This window comes from Odocoileus virginianus, chromosome 26, assembly GCF_023699985.2.
Source record: "Odocoileus virginianus isolate 20LAN1187 ecotype Illinois chromosome 26, Ovbor_1.2, whole genome shotgun sequence".
Taxonomy (NCBI): domain Eukaryota; kingdom Metazoa; phylum Chordata; class Mammalia; order Artiodactyla; family Cervidae; genus Odocoileus; species Odocoileus virginianus.
The window spans coordinates 4,479,891-4,502,586 of NC_069699.1; the positions used below are offsets into that span (position 1 = coordinate 4,479,891).

General features: G+C 53.3%; 1 protein-coding gene across 1 annotated transcript in view; it reads right to left on the reverse strand.

Annotated features, from left to right (window-relative positions):
• OSBPL10 (oxysterol binding protein like 10) overlaps positions 1-22,696 on the reverse strand; it is a 308,993-nt gene that overhangs the window by 21,254 nt on the left and 265,043 nt on the right. The window contains 3 exon segments of the mRNA XM_070455303.1: positions 1,861-2,338; positions 14,044-14,108; positions 14,111-14,192. Of these exon segments, the coding sequence (XP_070311404.1) occupies positions 1,861-2,338; positions 14,044-14,108; positions 14,111-14,192 (625 nt within the window).

Below are 22,696 nucleotides of genomic sequence, written 5' to 3' on the forward strand. Positions count from 1 at the left end.
GCCATGAACAGAGGAGCCTGGTGGGCTACAGTCCATGGAATCACAAAGAGCTGGACATGACGGAGTGACCAAGCAAAAACCCTCAGCATCACCTTCCGCTCACACCCCACATCTGATCTCTCCACTTCAGAATTCATCCAGATTCCCGCCCCATGTCACCACCCCCACCATCTCTACCCTGGCCCAAGCTACCACCATCTCCTGCCTGGATTCGCATCATAATCTCCTTGTGCCCTTTTCCCCTCTTATGATCTAGTTGTAACAAGCAGCTGGGACAATCTTGCTAAAATGCAAGTCAGTTCACATAATCTTCTACTCAAAGCCCTCATCTTTGCAGCTCACTTAGCATCAGTGACAGCGAATACCCCAGGGGATGCCCCAGGGTCCCACATGCCCTGGCCACAGTTACCTCTCTAACCACATCTTCTCCCCCACTCCCTTCTCCAGCCACACGACTTCCTGCCTCAGTCCAGCATGCAGGGGCCCCCCTGCCCCTGGTCCCCAGGACGTATTTCTCTTTGCCAGACACACTTAGCAGGTCATTGACAACGCCTGTTCTTCATCACCCCCTGGGGTCCTTCATCACCCCCTGGGGTCCTTCATCACCCCCTGAGGTCTTTGCTCAGTTGTTTCCTTCTTAGGGAGGTCTATCCAGCTGCCACTCCAGCCCATCCCCTAGCTCCACCACCCTGTCCCCCCCATTCCCAGGTCTGCCTTCCCTGCTTTATTTTTCTCTACAGAACTTAACAACTTCTAAAGCACCCCACTATTGTATTTCCCCAGCAGAAGACAGCTTCATGAGGAAACATTTTCTTCTGTGTGTTTTGTTCACTCAAGTATTCATGGCTCCCAAGACAATGGCTGGCATACATTAGGTGCTCAATAAAGCCTGCTAAGTCAATGAGAGGTACTCTAATCTCCTGGAATTCTGGAAGGGCCTCTGAGGAGCCATGTATACCCTGAAGCCGACAGCCAAATTTTGTGTTGGATTTCTTTTTTCTCATAGTCTTTGGCCAGAATCTTAAAGGACCTGATGACTAGAAAGAAGTTGAAGAAACAGTTATATAGGCACCTGAATTTAACAAGATGATTATAGTTTTCCTCCAACAATGAATAAACTGCATTCACAGCTATCTGCTAAGAGGGGAATGTGTGATCCACGCATGGTCTGATTACACTGGGTTCTCGATTCAGAATTGCAAGCCCAGCATCCCGAGATTTGCCTTGGGAATCGTTTATGAGCAGATAGTAATTAGGCAGCTTTATGATGCTCAGGGTGTCCCTGGGGGCTCAGACGGTAAACAATCTGCCTGCCATGCAGGAGACCCGGGTTCGATCCCTTGGTCGGGAAGATCCTCTGGAGAAGGGAATGGCAACCCATTCCAGTATTCTTGCCTGGAGAATTTAATGGATAGAGGAGCCTCATGGTCTACAGTCCATGGGGGTCACAAAGAGTCGGACACGACTGAGCAACTACATTGTTTGTGAGCCAGAACACCGTTGAGAATGAGTGAAGATGTGTTTTCACAGACTTGAAGCCAACTCTAACATTCACACGGAGCTGGAAATAAAAGGATCTGTTTGGTGGCCCGCACATGAGGAGCAGCTGAAGAATCCAGGTGGGCGGCCTAACAGGCAAAGAGCTGCACCCTGCCTACTCCATCACCTCGGCCCCACCGGGAAAGGGCCGGGACCTGGTCCCCAAAGAGGAAACCCCAAGCCTAGTTCCCACCCGTCCACTTACCCCCAGCTCTGTGACGAAGTGAAAACAAAGGACTCCGCATGCACACCCTCAAGCACCCACCAGATACACAAATGTCCCTCCATCGGAGCCCAGCTCCACCCCTCGGCATGGCTTACCTTCCCCGATCATCGAGACCCCCACGGACATGCCCATGAACTTGCTTTTGGTCCACACGTGAGTGTTGACACACAGTCTCTTCTCCTTGCACTCACAGTAGAAGCAGGAGATGGGCGGGTGGTGAGACACCTGCTCGGCCACAAACCGCAGCTTGTAGTTCTTGGAAGAGTTGTCGGCCATCGGGTGCTCGTGGCCCACGGGGGCAGGGGGGGCAGTCCTCCTGGCCTTGACCTTGTCCTTGGGAACCTCCCAGGAGCAGTGGAACGTCTCGCCAATGATGGGGTTGTAGGGCTTCTTGGCCAGGGCGCCCTTGCGGCCCTCGTGGAAGGCGGTGAGGTAATACTCCACGAAGCCAATGACCCGGTCCTGGGGCGTGGCCCCCGCGGTGACGGCCAGCAGCAGGTCGGGGTGCGCCAGGAAGTCAGCGTACATCTCCAGCAAGGACCGCTTCTCCAGAATGAAGGTGGGGAGCACCACCTGCGCCCAGAGGAGGCAAGGTCAGACCACAAGCCCTGCGCTTACAGGGGAAAGCTGAGGCTGCCACCCCCCTCAGGCACGGTCCCCAGGGCCGGCGCCAAGGCTGGTTCCTCGGATGTTCACACACATGACAGATCAGACAGCAGAACATCTGAGGACCTGGAAAGGGCTGTGGCGGCCCCCGTGATGCCCACCCAGCTTCGTGGACGAGACTGTCCTGAGCCGTCTTCCTCTCTGCTCATCCGGGCTGAAACCACAGCCTCTCTCTCCCCCCACAACCGGGGCCTTGCTAACATGCAGCCCTCTGTCAACAGCCAGCTCTCCAGCATTTAGAGACGTGAGGAAAACAGCTCCAAAGGGCTTTTTTGTATTCTTCCTGCCCTTGGGCCCTGCCAAGGGAGATGCTCAGTGTATTACCACAAATCCAGATCCTGGGGCTCACGACTGCCGTGTCAAAGGGGGTCCAGACAGACCAACACCCACTGAGAGTATCTGTTTGGAAATCACTATAGGAAGAGCAGTACAGAAACCCTATCAGGATCGGGGCAGAAAATAAGCAGAGAAGGGGTCTGGCCCACGTCTCTGGAGGCGAGGCCAGCCAGCAGGCAGTGTCCACTGGGCTCCCACGCACTGGGGCCACGGGTGGAGGCTGCCCACGGGCTGGGGCAGGAGAAACGAGCTCTGAAGAAGCAGACTGGGCTGACAGCAAACGCTTCCGGTAAATAAACTGCCTGGCAGAGGGTCACCCCGCCGTGTCAGTCGCCCCAGGACGGAAGACAGCGAGGCGCCTGGAGGGTCCATCAGAGGCCACGGCACTGCGAAGTGGTCCAGAGTGGGTCTGAGTGGCCCCTCATGTGCCAGACCACCCAAACGCCCAGAACCCAGGGACCAGGCCTCCTAAAGCAGGTGAGCGGCCTTCTGGAAACAGGTGACCCCTCACACACCCGACCTGCTGCCGCCCCTCGTGACCCCTCTGCAAGGCGGCCGCGGGCCAGGAAGCGCGCCCGCCCGGCTGCGAGGGAAGCCTGTGCTGACCTGGGACGCCAGCCCACTCGGCTCCTCCTCTCGCCAGGGTCACCGGAAGACCAGTCCTGACCCTTGCACTGCCCGGGTGACAGGAGGGGTTGGCCAAGGTCACACGGCTGGCTTCTGCTCCTCCCTGTGTGGCTGAGTCTGTCCGTCTGTCACATCCGAGGCCCCAGTCCATTCAAAAGCATCGCCGACCGGGAATATCACACACAGCCCTGGGACTGGGTCCCCAACTTGGCCCTCGCTGGGACCATTCCTCTCGAAAGGTGGAGACACAGTGGAAGCGAGGTGTCCTGACAGACAGGCGGACACGAGACAGCCTCGAGAACAGTGAAGCACAGAAACCTCAGAGTAAGCTGGGGAAAGGCCAGCCCACCGGAAAGGAGAGGTCGGTGTCCCTTAATGCTTTTCTATCTTTCACCTGAAAATGATGTCAGAGGACAGTCGAGCTGTGATGAGTCAAAAGGAGCCAGACGTAGAATGAACATGTGATACAGCCCACAGGCCACAGAAGGACCCCAAGTTCCACATGTCTCTCGTGGTGACAGAAGTGTCCTTACATTTCTTATGAGTATCTTTCTGCTTCTTTTTTAATAAACTGCAAGAGGAAACATCTAAACCACAACCATACAAACTAACGGAGACCTTCTAACTTTCTTTTGAGCCATGGCTTGACAGATTTGAGCATCTCGGTGCCCGAGGACTCGAGCTGACCAGGAAAAATGCATCCTGGCTCAGACGGGCCTTCAGACCCCACTGATCTCGCCTCCTACGGCTCCAGTGGGAGAAGGTCAAGTTCAGCCGCCCCCACCTCCCCATGCTCCGTGGGGGACCAGCTATGCCTCTCATGTCCTCCCCCATCAGAGCCACTCGAGGTCCCCCCAGGGACGCCTCCCACACAGGCTGTGCCAGTTGGGAGCTGTGGATTTAAGCAGCCTTGGAACTCCCCCTCCTTCCAGCCAATAAAGTTAAATTAATTTAAAAAGTAAAGAAAGGGACTTCCCTGGTGGTCCAGTGCCTACGACTCTACACTCCCAATGCAGGGGGCTTGGATTCCATCCCTGGTCAGGGAACTAGATCCCACATGAGAACTAAAGATCCTATGTGCCACAACTGAGACCTGGTACAGCCAAATACAAACGTACATAAAAAAAGAAATAAAGGGAGAAAAGAATGCCGCTCAGAACCCCAAACCGCTGATGATTGAAGCCCGAAAGCCTCTTTGGGAAGCTGTGGCCAGCCCTCTGCTTTCACACGTGAGGGGACAGATGGGGGAGGGGGCAGGGAAGGCATGTGGAGGGAACCTCCAGGCCCCTGACTGCTCCCCAAGGTGGGTCCATCACCCCCACACCACGATTCTCTGCTTCTGGCCCATGAGAGCATCTTCCTTCCCTCAGTGACGAGCGAGGTGAGTGTTCCCTGGACATCAGAATGGATGGCTGGGCCACTCCCCCCTCCTGCCCCTGATTATGGCAAGGGGGTCAGGAAGCGGCCCAGGGGAAAGGGTGGGACGAGAGCCCCACTTTCCAGTCCATTTGACTCTTTCCAGGACGACAAGGCAATCCACCAGCCCCAAGCTGTCGTTAACTTGCAGACAGGTGCCTTCCCTGCTGGTCCAGTGTTTGAGAATCTGCTTTCCAACGCCAGGGACTTGGGTTCAACCCCTGGTCTAGGAACGAAGATCCCACCTTCTGCGGAGCAACTGAACCCACGAGCTGTAACTAGAGGAGCCCACACACCTCAGGAGAGACCCAGCACAGCCGGAAGAACAAAACCCAAGCCGGCATTAATATGCAGATGGGAGGAGACCCTGGTGACCAAGGACGGACACCCCCGGCGCCCCTTCTCTGGGGGGGCATAGCTGACACCCGCTCACCCCAGCTGTCACGCCCACCACTTCTTCTCCTGCACACCACAGCTGGGCTCATCTTTCCAAACTCTCTGTGGGAGACAAAGTCCCTCACCTTCTCCAGTCTCACACTATCCCTCATTTTCTGCCTCCAGCCTTCCCCTCACTAGCGTGCATGCACACGTGCGCACGCACACACACACGTTCAGTCCTGTCTCCTTTGCCTGCCCTCCCTCCTGCCTCGTCTAAATGAGAAACAGCTCAAGGGTAACCTCCTCTAGGAGATCTCTCCTCTCAGCTCCTGCTCCCAGGCGAACGCACCCACCGGCTCCTTGACTGTTCCCGTCAGACACCGCCATTGGAGTGTCTCCAGGGCTCTCTCGCTTTGATCCATGCTAAAAAGAGCGTTATTGGAACAACTGGGGGACATTTACTATGGGTGTGTTAGGGGAAGCATACTGAAACCGCAGACTCTGGCCAGGCACCATAATAACCATTTGTGTGAGTTATTTTACAACAGGAAGTCCTGGTAAGGAACACGGAACTAAGTCACCAGCAACCGGAAGAGCTCGGGAAAGGTCAAAAGGAGACACCACGTGTCCGTCCACTTCCCACCTCCTTCTCGCTGGCGTCCATCTTGACGGAGCAACGCATGCACCACCAGAGACAACCTGGAAACTAATCCCATCACCACAAAACCCGAGTCTGCGGAGCCACGTGGCGGGGCGGCCCTGGGTTCCCAGACCCTGCTGCTCTCCGCCTGGCGCCCCTGCCCAGTGAAGTCTCTTGCTTTGTCAGCATGTGTGTCTCGTCCGACGATTCATTTCCGAGTGGTAGACAAGAGCCCACTCTCGGGCGCTGGAAGGGGTTCCCCTTCCTGCAACAGGAGTGGAGGAAACAGCACGGCATCGCTGTTAAACCTTCCCAGGGTGACAAGTGAGTCGTGCAGGAGAAGGTCCTTGTCAGGGAACTGATGATCTGCCCGGCTCCACTCTCTGAGGGACATCGGGGGGGGGGAGCGCCGCGTCTGCGACCTACTCTGAAATGGCTCATCAGAAAACTAACACGGACACGCGCCTGTGTTCTTATGATGGACCGCGAGAAGAAGCAGGGAGAGACTGGGAGAGGAGGAGGAAGAGAGAAAAACGCAAAATGGCAACATGTTAACAACTAGCTGATAAAGCTGAAGAATGTATGTGCAAGTTCATTGTTCTCTTCCTGCAACTCTGCTGGAGACGGGAAAATGCGCAAAACAGTTGAAAGGAAAAGAAAAAAAGGCTCTACTAGGGATGCAACATCTGGGAATTGACTAGTTGTCCCAGACAATGCTCCTGAATGAAAAGATGCAGGGAATGTGGTCTCGCAGCCAACCGCGGGTCCCACCCACTGGGCGTGTGTTCTGCACTTGGTGATGCTGTGTTGCTGTCAGCTCTGGGAAAAGCAGAATTCCCGGAGAGCTGGAGGAGAACGGGGCAGCCGTGGGGTGACTGTCTCCCCGTTTATCTCTTGCTGCTGTTTGTGCAGAATATCCAACCCACGTCTTTCAAACCAGCACCGTGGCCATCCTGGGCAAAGACGTCACCCTGCCCTCTAAAGTCGATTCTCTCTCGCCTATGGTCCCTCCCTGACATTCTTTTTTTTCGTCCCTTTGCAGATCAGTCACTTAATCATCTGTGTCTTGGGCGGTGGACACTGTAGACACGAGAGCCCAGAAGTGGGGAGGACTCATCGGGCTGCCTGTCTCCAGCAGAGAAGAGCGCGACGGCCCAGCTGCTCAGAATGACGGCCGCCAAAGGGCTGAAAGCCCTACTGCAGGTTCATCAAGCCATCCGTCAGGGCTGCCTTTTCTGTCATTAACATAATTAAGACCATGTACTACTTTGGGGAAAAGGAAAAAAGATCTGCACTTGGGAATCAGAGAAAAATTAATTACAGTTAAAGTGGCAGCAGTCTAGAAGTAAAGAACTACCCTTTGGGTTGGGCTCCGAGAACCTGGAAACAATTGACTGCCCACTGAGAAGGCCAAAGGGTCCCGGAAAGAGTGATGGCCCGCCCCTTCCCCACAAAGGGCAGCACCGTGGGCCTCCTCTAAGGAAGGGCGGGGCGGGAGCAACTTCGCCAAAGAAACTTCAGTTAACTTGGTAACTGGGATACTCTGCCAGTAAGACTGGCAAATCCACCCGGAGCAAACAGCAAGGAGAGGAGACCAAGCTCAGCCCCCGAGATGGATGTATGCAACCCTTTAAGGCAGCCAGAGGAAGTACACTAAAGTCCAGCCTTCCAAAGCCCACAGGAGGGGATCCGCACTGCCAAGGGGTCTCTTCACTTAGCCGACAGGATTCTCCTGCGTCTCCTTAAAGGGCCAGCTCCCTTCATGCCTAGTTCATGGTGCTTGGGACATCACAGAAGGTATTCAGTAAAACTGTTGTTGGGGGGGGGAGAAAAAACTGATGTTGGATGCAAAGAGTTTCAAATAAAATTTTACTTTTTCTGAGAAGATATTTACTACATATAGAGATTTGGAATTTGTTGGAATCCGGTCCCACATAGCCTCAGGGCTCAAGGCCACAGCTCCTAGGAGAGTCAGATCCTGGGTCAAGGTTCACCTCTCGGCCGCGAGAGCCGTGAGGACCTGGGCAAACTTCCCCCTGAGAAGAAGGAGCATAAGCACCGCAGTGTGGTTAATCTGTGCATGTTGTGACTGTGCCTGGAAATGTGGCCTAATAAAACACTGTGGCCAAAGGAAAAAGCCGTGCGTTTAGGATGTCCGCGGTATCATCAAGTCACCATTTGAGGAGGTCATGCAAGACAACACAGTGGTCTGCTGGGAGGCTACCCATCCGTGAACACAAATGCAGGCCATGAGAACGTTTTCGTGCAGGCATGCAGGTGTCTGTCCTAATGCGATTCTCTATCCAGGGGGTCCACGAACCACAGCCACAAACAAAATTTCCTCTTGGTTTTACAAACAGCAATTCTGGAATAATTTAAATAATTCTTTAAGAATCAGAGAAAATTAAGACAAACGAGAATAAAAATTATTTTTAAAGAAATTAAAAAAAAAAGAATCAGAGAAACTTCACAATGTTCTCAGCAAGTTTCTCTCTCAATGTACAAAATCTTGGCTAGCATCCTGATGGACAGGATATGCATGGGGCACTCAAGGAGAGTTCTGACCACAGTTATCCCAAATTTACAGAGAAGGAAATGGAGACACTCGGAGGTGAGGTGACTCAGTTGGGATGCATCCAGGCTCAGAGCCATGGGCATGAACACAGGGCTCTCCTGCAAGTCGCTGGGGTCTGCACACTTCTACTCCACTGCCTGCCTCCTGCTCCAACGATGAATGGTACTAGCTATGGGCAAGCCCTCTGCCCCTTCACAGGATCCCAGCCCCCTCCCCTTTCAAGTTCCCACAGGCATCTCCACCCTCTCTCCCAACGGCTCCCATCAGCATTCAAACAGCTTCAGAAACCACACTTGTCAATTGCAGACCTTCCTTCTAATTTTCTGCTCCCCCTGGCATCAAAACTCCTTGAAACTTTCCTGCCTGTCTGCACTTTTTCTCCCCATCCTCCCTTGAAGCCACCCAATCATACCTTGACCAAAAGAAAGGTAATGGTCCCTCTGCAAGCATGCTTCTTCCTCACCCTCAGCAGGAAGGCCATGCATGGAGACTCCCTTCTCTCTGAAACACTGCGTGACCTCACTCTCATGCTCCTCTGCTTCCCGTCCTCTCTCTCCGCTGACCCCTCAGTCTCCTTTTTGGACCCTCTCCATCTCTCTAGACTCTACATACTGGAGATTCTCTGGAATTTCCTCCTATTGCCTCTATTCACTCCCTTTCAGGAGTCAATGAATCTCTCAGACCCAACAGACTCAAGGTTGAACCTGGGGTATCCCCAGGGTATCCCCCTGACCTCCCCATTCTATACCTTCTCTCCCTTGTTAAGCGGGGGTGGTGGTCAGCCCCACTGTGGCCCCCAGTGAACCTGAGCCCCTGGAGATCACGTGCCTGCACAGCCCCCCTGTAATACGTTAATCAATAGAGTAGAACTGACATGGTGTCAGTTTGGGGTCTAAGGTTTATCAGTGTCCACTTTTGCCCTCCTGGGAGCTTTGAGCTGGCTACCCAGCTGGACAGACCATGAGGGAAGGATTCATGGAGAGAGAAGGTCCTAGAACTTCATGGTGAGAGGAAGGCCCAGGTGTTCCAACCGAGTCCAGCCCACAGTCAGCCCAACAGCTGAAGACAGGCACACAGGCAGTGACCACAGGCAAGGCCAGCAGGAGAACTGCTCAGCTGAGCCCAGCCTAGATGGCATAACCATGAACAAGTAAAATGGTCATTTTAGGTCATTTGGTTTAGGGTGGTCAATTCCTCCAGTAAGAGATCTTTGAAACAAACAACAGTTCTAATTGTTATTATCCCAGTGGCTTGGGTCAGAGCCATTCTTTATTCCTCTTTAGCTCATATCCTACATCCGATCTACATGCAGAACAGGACAGTCACAGCCCACTGGCACACCTTCTAGGCACACCTAGGATCAGCCACCACCCTTCCCACTGACTGGCACCGCCTCTGTTTCCACCATGACCTTGCTGCCTGCACCCCACTAGCCTCATCTCAGTCCACTTTCCACACAAGAGTCAAAATAAACCTTTAAAAATATAAGGAAGGGAATTTCCCTGGTGGTCCAGGGCTTAAGAATCCGCCTTGCAATGCAAGGGATGTGGGTTGATCCCCGGTTGGGGAACTAAGATCCCACATGTCACAGAGCAAGATAAGCCATGTATTGAAGCTACTGAAACCTGTGCACTCTGGAGCCCGCGTGCCTCAACCAGAGTCCATGCATTGTGACCGGAGGTCCCACAAGGCGCAACGAAGACCCTGTGTGCCGCCACTAAGACCCCAGACAGCCAGACACAAAAATAAACGTTAAAGCCATACAAGGAAGGCCCTGCATCCCTCCACTGGACACTCCTCAGTGGCACCCATGCCACCCAGAATGATACCCAAGTGCTGAATGTCCGACTAGGTTCTCTGATCCAGCCCCTGCCAACCCATACAAGTCACTCTCATCCTGGCCAAGCAAGATCCACCCTGGGCCTTGCCCACTCACCGTCCCCTCTGGCCTGAATGCCCTTCCACTATGAGGTCACCTGCCTGACTTCTGCCAGACTTCATCTGGGGTCTGCACTCCAGTGACACCTGGGGAATCCTGCTCTGAGCAGTTGATCTAGGAGGCCCGCCCTGCCCCCGTCACCTTTAACCCTGGCCCGCCATGCTCTCTGTCTACATTGCGTTTCTACCCCTACATCCTTCTGGCCCTCTTGCTTCCTGTCTGTCTCCTTCCACTATCACACAGGCTCCACGAGGGCGTGGATTCTGAATGTTGGGTTCACTGCTGGGAGACTCCCAGCGTGTAGAACAGCACGTGGCAGTGTGGAGCCCAATACACACATACTCGATGAGAGAGCACACGAGTTAGTAAAAGCTGCCTTTCATAGCCCTGGAAACAAGGGGAAAATCATCATAAACCTCCAAGCTCAACCTTGCACTCTGGGGCCTGCCTCCCTGGAGCCCATGATTTGGCAGGGCAGTGGCTCTGAACACATTTTCCAGCTGCTCCAAGCCCTCCAGAGGTTCCCCATCGCCCCCAGGATCAAGTCCACCCTCCTTCAACAGCCCACAAGCCTCTGCAGATGTGACCCCTCCGGACTTGAGGCTCCTCCGGGCCCCCTAGTACACACTCCGCACACCCCACCACTGTACGCTCTCTGGGTTTGCCCATGCTGTTCCCTCCACCGGGAACACCCTTCCTCTCGTTCCTCCCACTCCTGTCCACTTGTTCTTCAGGCTCCACCAACATGACCCTTTGTCAAAATGCCCTTCTGTGACCTCCACCTTCTCTGGCTCCTCCTTTTCCTGTATTTTCCTTCCGGGCTACCCACAGTTTGTGGAAGGGCAGCAGACTACCCAGTGGAGCAATTTACCAGCAACTTAGGCTTCTGCAATCACAATCGAGGAAGGGGGGCAGACAAGGGTGCTTTTCGAAGCAGGACTAGAGACCTGTGCTGAGGGGCCTGGTGAAAAATGAAAATGCAAGTCCTCCTGTTCAAAATGAATTTCAAGTCAGCAACAGCAGAGCGGTAACCCAGCCTGGGATGCTTCTGAGCATGGGGTACGACCCCACCAGTCACATGTCCAGGAAACCGCAAAATGCAGCCCTAAAGGCCTGGTGAGGCCGCTGACCTGAGTGTGGCAGAGCTGGCCATCTCTGCAAAGACAGAGCCGTGCACTTATTTCATGGAGAGACCAGAGCTTCATTCTTGAGTGGAGGCATCTTCCCTCTCCAGGGTGCCTGCTCCCTGGACCAAGCACCATTCCAGCCAAGTTCATCCACTGACAGTTTAGCACAAACTTCGCTGAATGACAGTCAAGAGCCGAGAAGAGGAGAGGAGACAATAGGAAAGAGATGACCTACAAACAGGAAATGCTGGAGAGGGTGTGGAGAAAAGGGAACACTCATACGCTGCTGGTGGGAATGCAATTTCATGTAGCCACTGTGAAAGACAAACTGAAGATTCCTCAAAAAAAAAAAAAAAAAAAACCTAAAAATAGAACTACCACATGATCCAGGAACCCCAGTACTGTGCATATACCCTGACAAAACTGCAATGTGAAAAGATACACGCATCCCAGTGTTCACAGCAGCACTACTGACAACAGCCAAGACATGCAAACAACCTAAACGTCCATCAGCAGATGAATGGATCAAGAAAATGAGGGGCATGTGTAAAACGGAATATCACACAGCCATTAACAAGGGAAGAACTAATGCCATTTGCAGGAACATGGATGCACACAGAGACGGTCACACTTAGTGACGCAGCTCAGACAGAGACGGACAAACACCACGTGACATCACATACAGGCGGAATCTTCATTACGACACAAATGAGCACATCTGCAAAACCAGAACAGAATCCAAGACCCGGAGGACAGAAGTGTGGTGGCCAAGGGAGAGGGAGACTGGGGAAGGGATAGAGGGTGAGTTCTGAAACAAAAGGGAAGCGGGGAGGGCACAACCTTTAAAAGAATGAGACAGCCACAGGACGTGATGACTGGTTAGAACAAGCTAGTTCAAGGTGGTGGGTGAGGCGACTTCCGCCAGACCTCGAGCCTCAGGATATGCTCGGTGCAACACAGCCAACGAAACGGCACACCCACCAGTGCCAGGAGAGTCCTGAGGCTGCCCGTCAAACATCAAGAAGCGGGTAGTGGCCCGAGCCCTGGGAATTCCCGCCCCTTCCTCAACATAGTGGTAGCGATTCTCCTGCTCATTAGCCTATAAAATTACCTAGCCTATAAAAACTAAAGATGCCATATCTGGGGGCCTCTCTCACATTCTGAGAGGGCCCACACTCTGTCAGTAGACTGTACTTCTCTCTAAATTAATCCACTTCTTACCTATCACTTTGTCTCTCACTGAATTCTTTCTGTAATAAGACACCAAGAACCTGAGTTTCATTAAATCCTGAGACCAGGTGTGCGATCTCAATGAAAAGACCTTGGGTTCAAGTCCTAAACTGGGTTGCCATTTCAGTTTGGGATTAGCAGGTGCAAATTATTATACAGAAGATGGATAAACAACATTATATACAAGATGGATAAACAAATGTAAGATGGATCCACCCCCGTTCTAGGGAAGATCGCCTGGGCCAGACTAAAGGAGTGCAGGCCCTGCACACGCCCCGCGCCTCAGCAGCAGCTCCGCGCTTGGACCACTGTTCTACATACAACTCCTCACCAGACCCTCCTGGGTCGGGACGCACACACTTGAGGACATTAGGCCGCTGGGTCCCCCTTTGCCTGACAAAGCAATAAAGCTATTCTTCTCTGCATCACCCAAAACTCTGAGATTCCTTTCGGCACTGGTGCACAGAGGCTGAATTTCCAGCATCAGAATCTGGCCAAGGCAAGGGAACCCAAGGTAGGTTAGACCGTCAAGTCCAGGCACCTCCCCCAACCCACATGGCCACTGATGCCCACCCTCACCTCTCAGCTGCAGGTACAGTGGCCTTTTCTCTCGCCTCCAGGACAAAGACACTGCCCAGAGTGGGGCGAGGCGCCACGAGGGCCATGTCCTGGACATCACCATGAGGATGCTGAGTCCTCTCACACAGTTTCCCAGGATGAGCGCATAGCAGCAGGAGTTACTGCATGTCCACCAACCAGCAGGCACACAGCTCCCCACGTGGGCACTGAGGCCTGGTCACCAGCAGGGTGAAAGCCAGTGACAAGAGGCAGCAGCAGGTGGCCAGATGCCTGGGAGGAGATGCCAGGAGGCAGGCTCACTCCCACCCCCATCATCTCCTTCCTCCTGTTTTCTGTGGCTAATGTGCCACATGCATCTCTTGAGGTCACCTTTCATCCTCTCGAGGACACAGTGGGAGACAAATCCCACCTGGAATTGTCCTCATCATCTCGTGTGTTCTCCCCGCCCTTGGAGCATCTCAAGTCCTCCAGAGACGCAAATGCCAGGCTCTCACTCTTGGGATGGGTGGCCACATGAAATATGCTTTCCAGGGACTTTCCGGGTGGATCCAGGGGTTAAGCTCCATGCTTCCACTGAGGGGCTCAGCTTCAATCCTTCCCTAGTCAGGGAACTAAGATCCCACAAGTTGTGTGACACAGTCGGGGGGTGGGGGTGGGGAACCTTTCCAATCACCCCTGGGGCATTCATGCTTGACAGGGAAGCCTGGGAGGGAAACACAGCACCCAGACGACCGGCCACAAGGCCCTGGGGACACGCACTCCTACCTTGGTCAGATCCATCCCAAGTTTGAGCTGAGAAATGAGGTGAAGGATCACACTGCGCTGGTCTCCATGACGCCCAGTTCTGTCTCTTCCTGATCTTCAGTGTCGCTTTTCTCATCTTCGGACAAGACCAATTCAGGGCCTGAATTTGGCTAAAACAAGATCATCAATAAAAATCACCAGCTGGTCCTGAGAGGCTCAGCACCGCACCCATGTTCTTTGGCAAAAGGGCAGAGAGCCCAGGCTCGCTCAGAAAGAACTTCTCCACCAGCTGGTGCTCCCGGCCGTGGGGCGAAGATGAGCTTTGGGGTGCAGGCCCCGCCTGCAAGCACTGCAGGAGCTCACTCATCTTTCCCCCCCCATCAGTGAGTGAACATTCTGACCTAAGCACCTCCCCTGACAAAGAGCTTCCTGCCCTCCAAGAAACTATGAATAACTGTAATATACAGGCATGAATCCCTTCATCTCCACTATTCCCAAATGATGTTCTCCTGTTGTACAACCCACTACAGCTAATGTAAATTTACACTATAAGTAATGCAAATTTCTGTTTATAAGCAAAGATCAGACACCTCTGAAACTGACATTACCTTATTTATGTGAAAATTGACTCTGAAATTATTTCTACTCCCATTAGTTAACATCAAGATGGCAAGTGTGACCCAAAAAGGCTCAGTGCTGGCATTCATTTAGGCAGGGAAACAAAAATGAAAACGGAAAGAAAAGGTCTGAAATAGTACAACAATGCTAAACTTCAATCTACCAACAGACCCTGTGCTTTCCCTGATGCAAGTTTTATTCATTCAGTTGCTTGATTCCCATTTTCCAAATTACACAGAAAGCAGGCAAGTTAATAAAATGTGCCAGGGGAGTTGCCGAGAGCAAAATTTTCTGATACCTAAGTACCAAAGAACTCTTCTCTTGACAGAAATCACCATTTTATTCACCATTCCTCATTTATGTTCTCATAGTACGTGTTTCTCTTGTCAGCAAAAGCATTCCACACAAAACATGCCATAATTGTTCCTAATTACTGTTGACAGGTCAGACACAGTGAACTTAAAATACAGAAACACAGGAGCTTGAACATTTCCATGTAAAAGGATACAGGCTTGTCCAAATATCCACACAGAAACTAATGACTTTCAACCTCAGGAGACAGAACCATCACATCTATTTCCGGTACACAAAAGTCACTTAGCTATCACGCTGTTGATAATTGTGCGGCTTCACACACACATGCTGGCCGCCCCCCCCCCCAACACTCCAGAGGAAATAGGGATTTTTCCCACCGGGGTAGAAGTTTTAAAAATTTCAATTGAGGGACTTCCCTGATGGTCCACTGGTTATGAACCCACAACACAAAAGAGTTATGGGTTCGATCCCTGGTGGGGGAACTAAGATCCCATATGTTGTGCAGCAACTAAGCCCATGGGCCACAACTGCTGAAGCCCAGGACACGAGTGGAGAGGGCATGCGCCGCAAAGATCTCGATGATGCTGCCAAATACACACGTGAATATGCCATTGAAAAGTGATTGTAAGACTTCAACTGGAATAGACGTTTTCCTTAGACACATTTCTCAAATTACTCCCAAGTCCATGGGGCTGTCCTCCAGCCAAGAGTCGAGCTTCCATCGTCTGCCTGGTTCCCCAGACTCATGCCACGTGTCTTATGTGACAGCACTGGAAAGGTGCTTTGCCGGATATACTGAAATAACTGAGGGCCTCTGTCCCCCCACCGTGATCCAGAGGACGGACCTGAGGGACGTCTGGGGCCATGCTGGGAAATCCGGGACAGGGGGACAGGAACCCAGACCTTTCTGTCAGTGCCCGGAAGCCCTGTCTCTCCTCCAGCTTCAGCGCCCATGGCGATCAAGGCTGCTGCAGTTATGAGCCCGCCGGGCTGAGGCAGGGCCACCCTCCCACACACCTGTCCTCCTGACTCTCCTCGCTCCTCTCCTCTGCATTTTAGGGGAATTTTAAAGGGTGGCTGCCTCCGTGCTCTGTGAGTTTGCATCTCCAGTCAGGTGCCACTGAAGCCAGAAAGCTCAGACACCCACCCTTCAATGCGAAGGTGAAACGTGTTAGTCTCTCAGTTCTGTCTGACATGTTGCAACCCCACAGGCTGTATAGCCTGCCAGCCTCCTCTGTCCACAGCATTCTCTAGGCAAGAATACTGGAGTGGGTGGCCATTCCCTCCTCCACGGGGATCTTCCCGACCCAGGGACTGAATCCACATCTCCTGCGTTGCAGGCAGATTCTTTACCACTGAGCCACCAGCAAAGCCCATGCCTAGGTGATGCGGCTGCTACCACCTCTGCAGAGATCTGACAGGCAGGAAGTACCAGCAGACTCCCCTCCACCTGGGCATCTTGTGTCAGGAGGTGAAAGCACAATCGGAAGCAATCATGGGCCTTCCCTGGTGGTCCAGTGGCTATTTTCTGCAATCCTCATGCAGGGGCCCAGGTTTGGTCCCTGGTCAAGGAACCAGACCCACACCCTGCAGCTGAGAGCCCACACACCCCAAGTCAAGACCTCACACAACTAAGACCCAGCACGACCAAATACCTTTAAATAACATTTTAAAGAAGAAAGCAAATCAGGTTACCAGCCTGCGCTGGAGGAGGCAGGCATGGCTTTCAAGGTCCCTGCACATCTCAACAAGAAAGGGAGCACCGTGGGAAAAGACCCTGAAGAAGAACAGATACCTGTAAGTGTACAACCGCATCGCTGCTGGACTCCAGAAAGGAACACAACATTGCTCATCAACTGTTCTCCAGAACAGAAATTCAGAAAGAAAGGGAGCTCCATTTGGAGTGCAATTGTTCCTGCCTGAAATGAGTTGCTCTCACAAAGTACTGAGTGTGAGGTAAAACAAATCAATAGCTCAAGTCAGCTTCGCGAAGTGAAGAAGGCTTCTTTTTCCCGAAACTGTGATTTTTCCATCTGCCTGTAGGCCAGTGAGTGGGGAACTCTCCACCCCTCCCATCCACAGTCACTCTCAGGGAGATGCTTAAAGACCATCCAGACCACACGTCTCCTGCTGTCTGCCTTCCTTGAAAACTAAACCCAGACGGTCCCTGATTTCCAGAAGCCAAGAAGCCTTCTGCGAGATCCTGCCACAGCAAACAAACATTACCGTGCACACAAGCCTCTCCAGCTCGTCCCACTCCCATCAGCGTCACATTTCCCGTGTCTCATGATACCACCAGGCACACTGGCTCCAGCAAAGAGAAAGCAGGCCGGCACACAGGCCCCAGAAGCTGACTCACTCCAGGGTGACTGGCGGCCAGGACTCCGGGGGCCCTGAAGTCCCGTCAAGGGAAGAAAGGCCACAGGGAGTCTGATACACATCCCCTTACTGGCGCAGATCCTTAGCAAACTGTGCCCTGAGCTTAAACAAGGGTCCAGTAATATTCCTGTCTCTCCCAGCTTCTGAGAACCTGCGAAAACTCTCCTACCAAACCTCGAATAAATAATCGTGTTTTTTTTTTTTTAAAGCTGGTTTCATTCATCACTTTGTCAGTGAACATATTAGAGAACCACCCCTCCTCCAATTCCATCCAAACTGGAACTCAATTCATATGCAGGTGAGCCCACCTTTTTGTGTGGGTCTAAAAATGGGGAGGTGTGGGATTCCCTGGTGGTCCAGTGGATAAGAATCTGCCTGCCAATACAGGGGACATGGGTTCAATCCCTGGTCCAGGAAGATCCCACATGCATCAAGTCAGTTAAACTCATGTGCCACAACTACTGAAGCCTGCATGCTTGGAGCCTGCGTCCACCACAAGGGAAGCCACAGCAATGAGAGGCCTATGCACTGCACAGGTTTGCTGCAACTAGAGAAAGCCCACTCACAGCCACAAAGACCCAGAACAGCCAAAAATAAATAAAAGTGAATAAAAAAGTAGTAATTATTAAAAAAAAAAAAATAATACAGGCATGCATGGATGGAGGGTAGACGTCTCCAACAGGGCACATCAGGCTGAAGGTCAACTGGCCGTATGAACACCAATTTGTGGGCATCTGCAAAGCACCCACAGTTAGCAGGGTCTCTGAAAAACGGAGAATTCAAAGAACCAGCTTTGATGGAGTTTTAAAGGCAGAAAACCTCCCCTTTCAAGGTCAAGGGCTTGCAGATTCTGCTGCTCTGACATGAAATCCACAACAGCGGTAACGGTCAGTGGATCCAATCTCCTTTCCACCGTCAGGCCCACGTGCTGGTCGCATCCTCCCCCTCCCACTCATGGAGGTCTGCTCCTCTCCCCAGGGGACCAGAGGTGGCTGAACAGTGTTTCTCTGCCTCAGAAGAAAACTGAAAGGAAAAAACGGCTTTATAACACTGCGAAAATTCCTAAGACCTGATCAAGAAGCATCTTCAGATCCCCCTCCCCCATCCCCTGGAGAGCTCTGCAAATGAGCCAGCTGGGCAGTAAAAAGGTCTGCAAACTTGAAGATATAATGGAATTAGGATATGTTGTAAAGAAAAGCAGACTTTGGAAAAATGAAGCTTTTAGTAAAAACAAAAATTATGACTCAGGATTTCTACCACATGAGCACCGCAGAGTGTGTGTGGTGCTACAACAAGCCAGTGACTCCTGCGTTGCTGGCAAGACGGAGGGCAGAAAAGCAAGCGCAGGGCCAGGAAAAGGCCGACAGGCAGCTGGCACCCCCTGGCGGCCCAGCAGTGACCCGGCCCCCAGGGCAAGGGTTCCTAACCTGGGTCCCAGGGACACTCAGTGAGATATCTACTGCTAGGGGACTTTCCTGGCCGTCCAGTGGTTTAGACTCCCCCTTCCAGTGCAGGGGCCGAGGGTTCGATCCCTGGTTGGGGAGCTAAGACCTTGCAGCCAAAAACAAAACAAAACATAAAGCAGAAGCAGCATCGTAACAAATTCAATAAAGACTTTAAAAATGGTCCACATACAAAACAAAACAACAAAATCTTCAAAAAAAAAAAAAAAGCGGTATCTGTCACCCTTGACATTTCACACCCAAATTGGGGAGGGAGGGCGTTTTATAGAGTGGGTCCTGCCTAGACGGACCTCAGGCCTCTCAAGGTCTGAAGGGTCATGGAAGAGCGCTGGGCTCTCAGGCTGGGACGTGGCTGAACCAGAGGAGGTCCCAGCGCCAGATGCGCCCCTGCCTCATTACCGATCTCGACGCCTCATCTGAGAGGGAGAAGCTCATCCCCGCTTTGGGGTCCAAAGCCAGAAGCAACACCGCAACTCGTGTTAGATCCATGTGGGTCCTGCTGTCCTGTCAAGGGGGACACCGGGGTCGCAGAGACACTGGACTTGGCTGGTGTCTCATCCTTTTCACAAAAATCCTCATTCCTTCATACAAATGCAAATTCCAAGCAAGACTGAAATTCCAATCTCTTTTATTCAATACACACATGTGACGTAATTACAGTTGGAGTCAGTTCCAGGGGAGAAACCAACCAGGAAACAGACATTTATCTTCAGAGTCCATGCAGGTCCCTATCAGAGGCCTCACTCCACGCCATGCTCCCCAAACCCACCCTCTTTCCGGGCCTTTCCTATTTTCCCTTCCTCAGACAGCGTCCGTCTCTCTTCACAGTGATCTCCCCTGCTGTCTGGACTGGGGCCTGGGGCCAATACAAACAGTTGGATCTACTAATGTCTTCTTTAACCCAGTGACTTAAATCAAAGGGCTGAACCTTCGCCTCAAGGCCTTAGAGAGAGGCCTGTGCCCTTCCCAGTCTTCCAAGAAGTCCCTTCACTGTTGGGCAGGGAGCGGCTCCCCATGGCGCCCTGAAATGCAGCCCTGCGGGTCTGAGGCTTTCCTCCAACAGGGATCAGACGGGTGTCGGCAGCCAGCTTTTTGCCAGGAAAACACGCATCCTGGCAAGAGGTATTTTTAACTGACTACATCTTCAACAGAACAACAGAACCCACTGAGCTCTACTGAGCTGCACCTTTCCCCAAAGTCTACCTGATCAAGACAGAAAGCCAGCCAGAGAATGAACATCAACTTCTCTTCCAGTGGTGAACAGGCTGCAGCTCAATGGTTTTTTAAAGTCTGGCATCTCTCCCTGCCTGCTGGTACCTCAGCACAGAGGTATGGGTGGGCTGAGTCAATCCAAAAACCCTGGCATTGGATGCAAGAACTGGACGTAGCCCAGATACTGTCTTTACAGAAAAAGGGGGACCCAGCCATGCCAAGAACACTGTCTGGTATTCTGAGGGCCACTGAGAGGTGGGTGGCGGGGAAGACCCCAAGCATCACCACCCTTAGATGCCCTCAATGTCATGACCATGGCAGTGGGCGGAGGAGTAACTGGGAAGTGACGTGGCCTCATATGCCACGTGCTTCTCGAGGTCACAGCTACACAGAACATGCAACGACATGCACTCACAGCCACCAGGGTGAGTCGGCTTTTTGCTCACTAAGGGATACAAGTCAGGAGAAGCTGGTCTTCCCCAATATGAGAGGTTTTAGAAAAAACAGAAACATGAAGTTGAAACACGGATAGCACTGAGGGGGGCCAGAGAGCCTGGGAGGGCAGGTAAACGGAGACAGACTAAGAGAACAAAACAGGGAGCCCGGCGAATTCCAGAAGAGCAAGAGGGTCTGAGTGTCTAAGAGGTACAAGTGCCCAGGGACCAACCACCAAACCAACTGTTTTTTGGTTCTACTGATAATAGTGTTACCGTCGCTTCAGTCTCTGCTCATTTTTTCTCCATCTCGGTATTTACAGGGCATGTAACCAAGAGGTCACAACCATGATTCTATCCTCAGAGCACATCAACACAGCAGCGCCGTCTGGTACCCTAAGAAGCCCCATCTAACAGCCCGAGGTCACGAGGATTGGCACAGAGGGATCCAAAGTCCCAGTCCAACTTGGGGCTCCGATCAACAGCACTGGCAGAGCCTGGGTCCCCTGTGGCCGGCCGGCCGTGCAGCGAATTCCACTGGTCACGTCTGCGCTCCCCAGGGAGACCCATGAACCGCGGGACGATCGAGGGCATGGCCCTCGCCACCACGCGCCTGGAAGTTACTCCCCGAGGACAGACACGGAAGTGATGTTTATCCTCCGAACACGCGGCGGCTACCGCCGGGACCTACTGTTCTCCCCACGCTCAGCGCACGCGGGGTTTCTCCTCCAGAAGAATCTCTCTTGCGCCTGTCTCTAATTCCCCAAAAGGAGGCCATCCTGGCTGCGTGGGAGGGTTCTCGCTCGAAGGATGGATGCTCGTCTCCGCTCAGAAGTCATGACAGAGGGCTGCTGACAGGCGCAGGTCTCCGGGTGGTGTCGGGTCTGGCTGATGCCCCTCGGCCCAGACGCAGGGTGGCCGCCAGAGGCTCCTCACACGCACCGTCCTCCGTTGGCAGCCGCGGTGGCCTCAGGCGACCAACTGTGCCTCGGAGGCCAGCCCCGCAGTTCGGGGGCCTTATCGGTCCATTTGGAGGTCAGTAGGACGAGGCCACGGTCAGGGAAGACCTGACGGAGGAGTCGGCTCCTAGCTCGGACAGGGGCGAGTCCAAGCCTGTCCACACCCGGGGGGAGGCTGAGCTGGCTGCCGCTGACGTCACAATCCTTCTCTGCTGCCTCCCAGCGGCCGCGATGGCTGGCTCTCTGGCGCTACCCACACATACACACACACTTCCCACACTTGGCTCTCATAGACTGGAAGGACAGATGCTCGTCCTGAGCAAAGGGGCCGACCTGCAGAAAGGTTAATTGTACATCAAACACACCCCGGAAGATAAGAGGAGCTCGCTGCCGGGGAGAGGGAGCTGGAGAGGCGGGGCGGGCATTCGTCATCAGGAGCATCACACCGGGAGGACTGTGAAGGCATTCCTTTCAAGACACACGAGGGAGGCGTTCAGGGGAGGAGCATGGCCGAGCCCGTTTCCGTGTCTGTGTGTCTGCTCCGAAACCATCTTAAAAGAGAGGAATCGCGAAGGAGCAGAGGAAGCCTGGAGAAAGGGCAGCAGGGGCAGCAGCCAAGGAAGCGGGAGGTGACTGTGCTGCGGCTGAGGCGGGGGAAGCAGATCAGCAGGGCCCGGCCCAGGCATGCGGGCACCGGGAAGTGAGATGAGGGCGCAAACGCAGTGCATCAGGCTGAGGGCCAGGGCTGTGTCCGGGGCTTCGACCTTTTCTGCATCAGCAAAAGTCCAGCCCTTTGCAGCCTGAATTCACAGCTGAGCAAGGGCCCCGCGAAGTTCTGCAGGGTGAGGACGTGCCTACCACGCCCTGGTCCTGGACGGTGCTGGCGGCATGGGTCACGCTTCCCAACTCACAGGAAGCCCCTGAAGATGGGCTAAAGGTCACAAGGAGGAAAGAGGACACATCATCGCAGCTCTGCGGGGCAGCCAGGCATCCAGGGAGAACTCAGCGGTGGCTGCAGACCCGGCCCTGGGCGTGAATCCTGAATCTGCCGCCCTCCACCTGCCAGGCCATCTCCTCACCTGTGAGATGGAGAGGGTACCACCCAGCCCTGGGGAGGGGGACGCCGCTGAGAGGCTCAGAGAAGACGAGGCACGGGTGCAGAGGGAACAGTGAGCAAAAGCCCACTGCTCTCCTGAGGCTGAGGCACCCTCACCGGGGACGTGGGGACCCCTGGGCGTGGGGACCTGGAAGCCGCGGCTGAAGCGCCCGCCACCCCCACCTGGGCTTGTCCCCA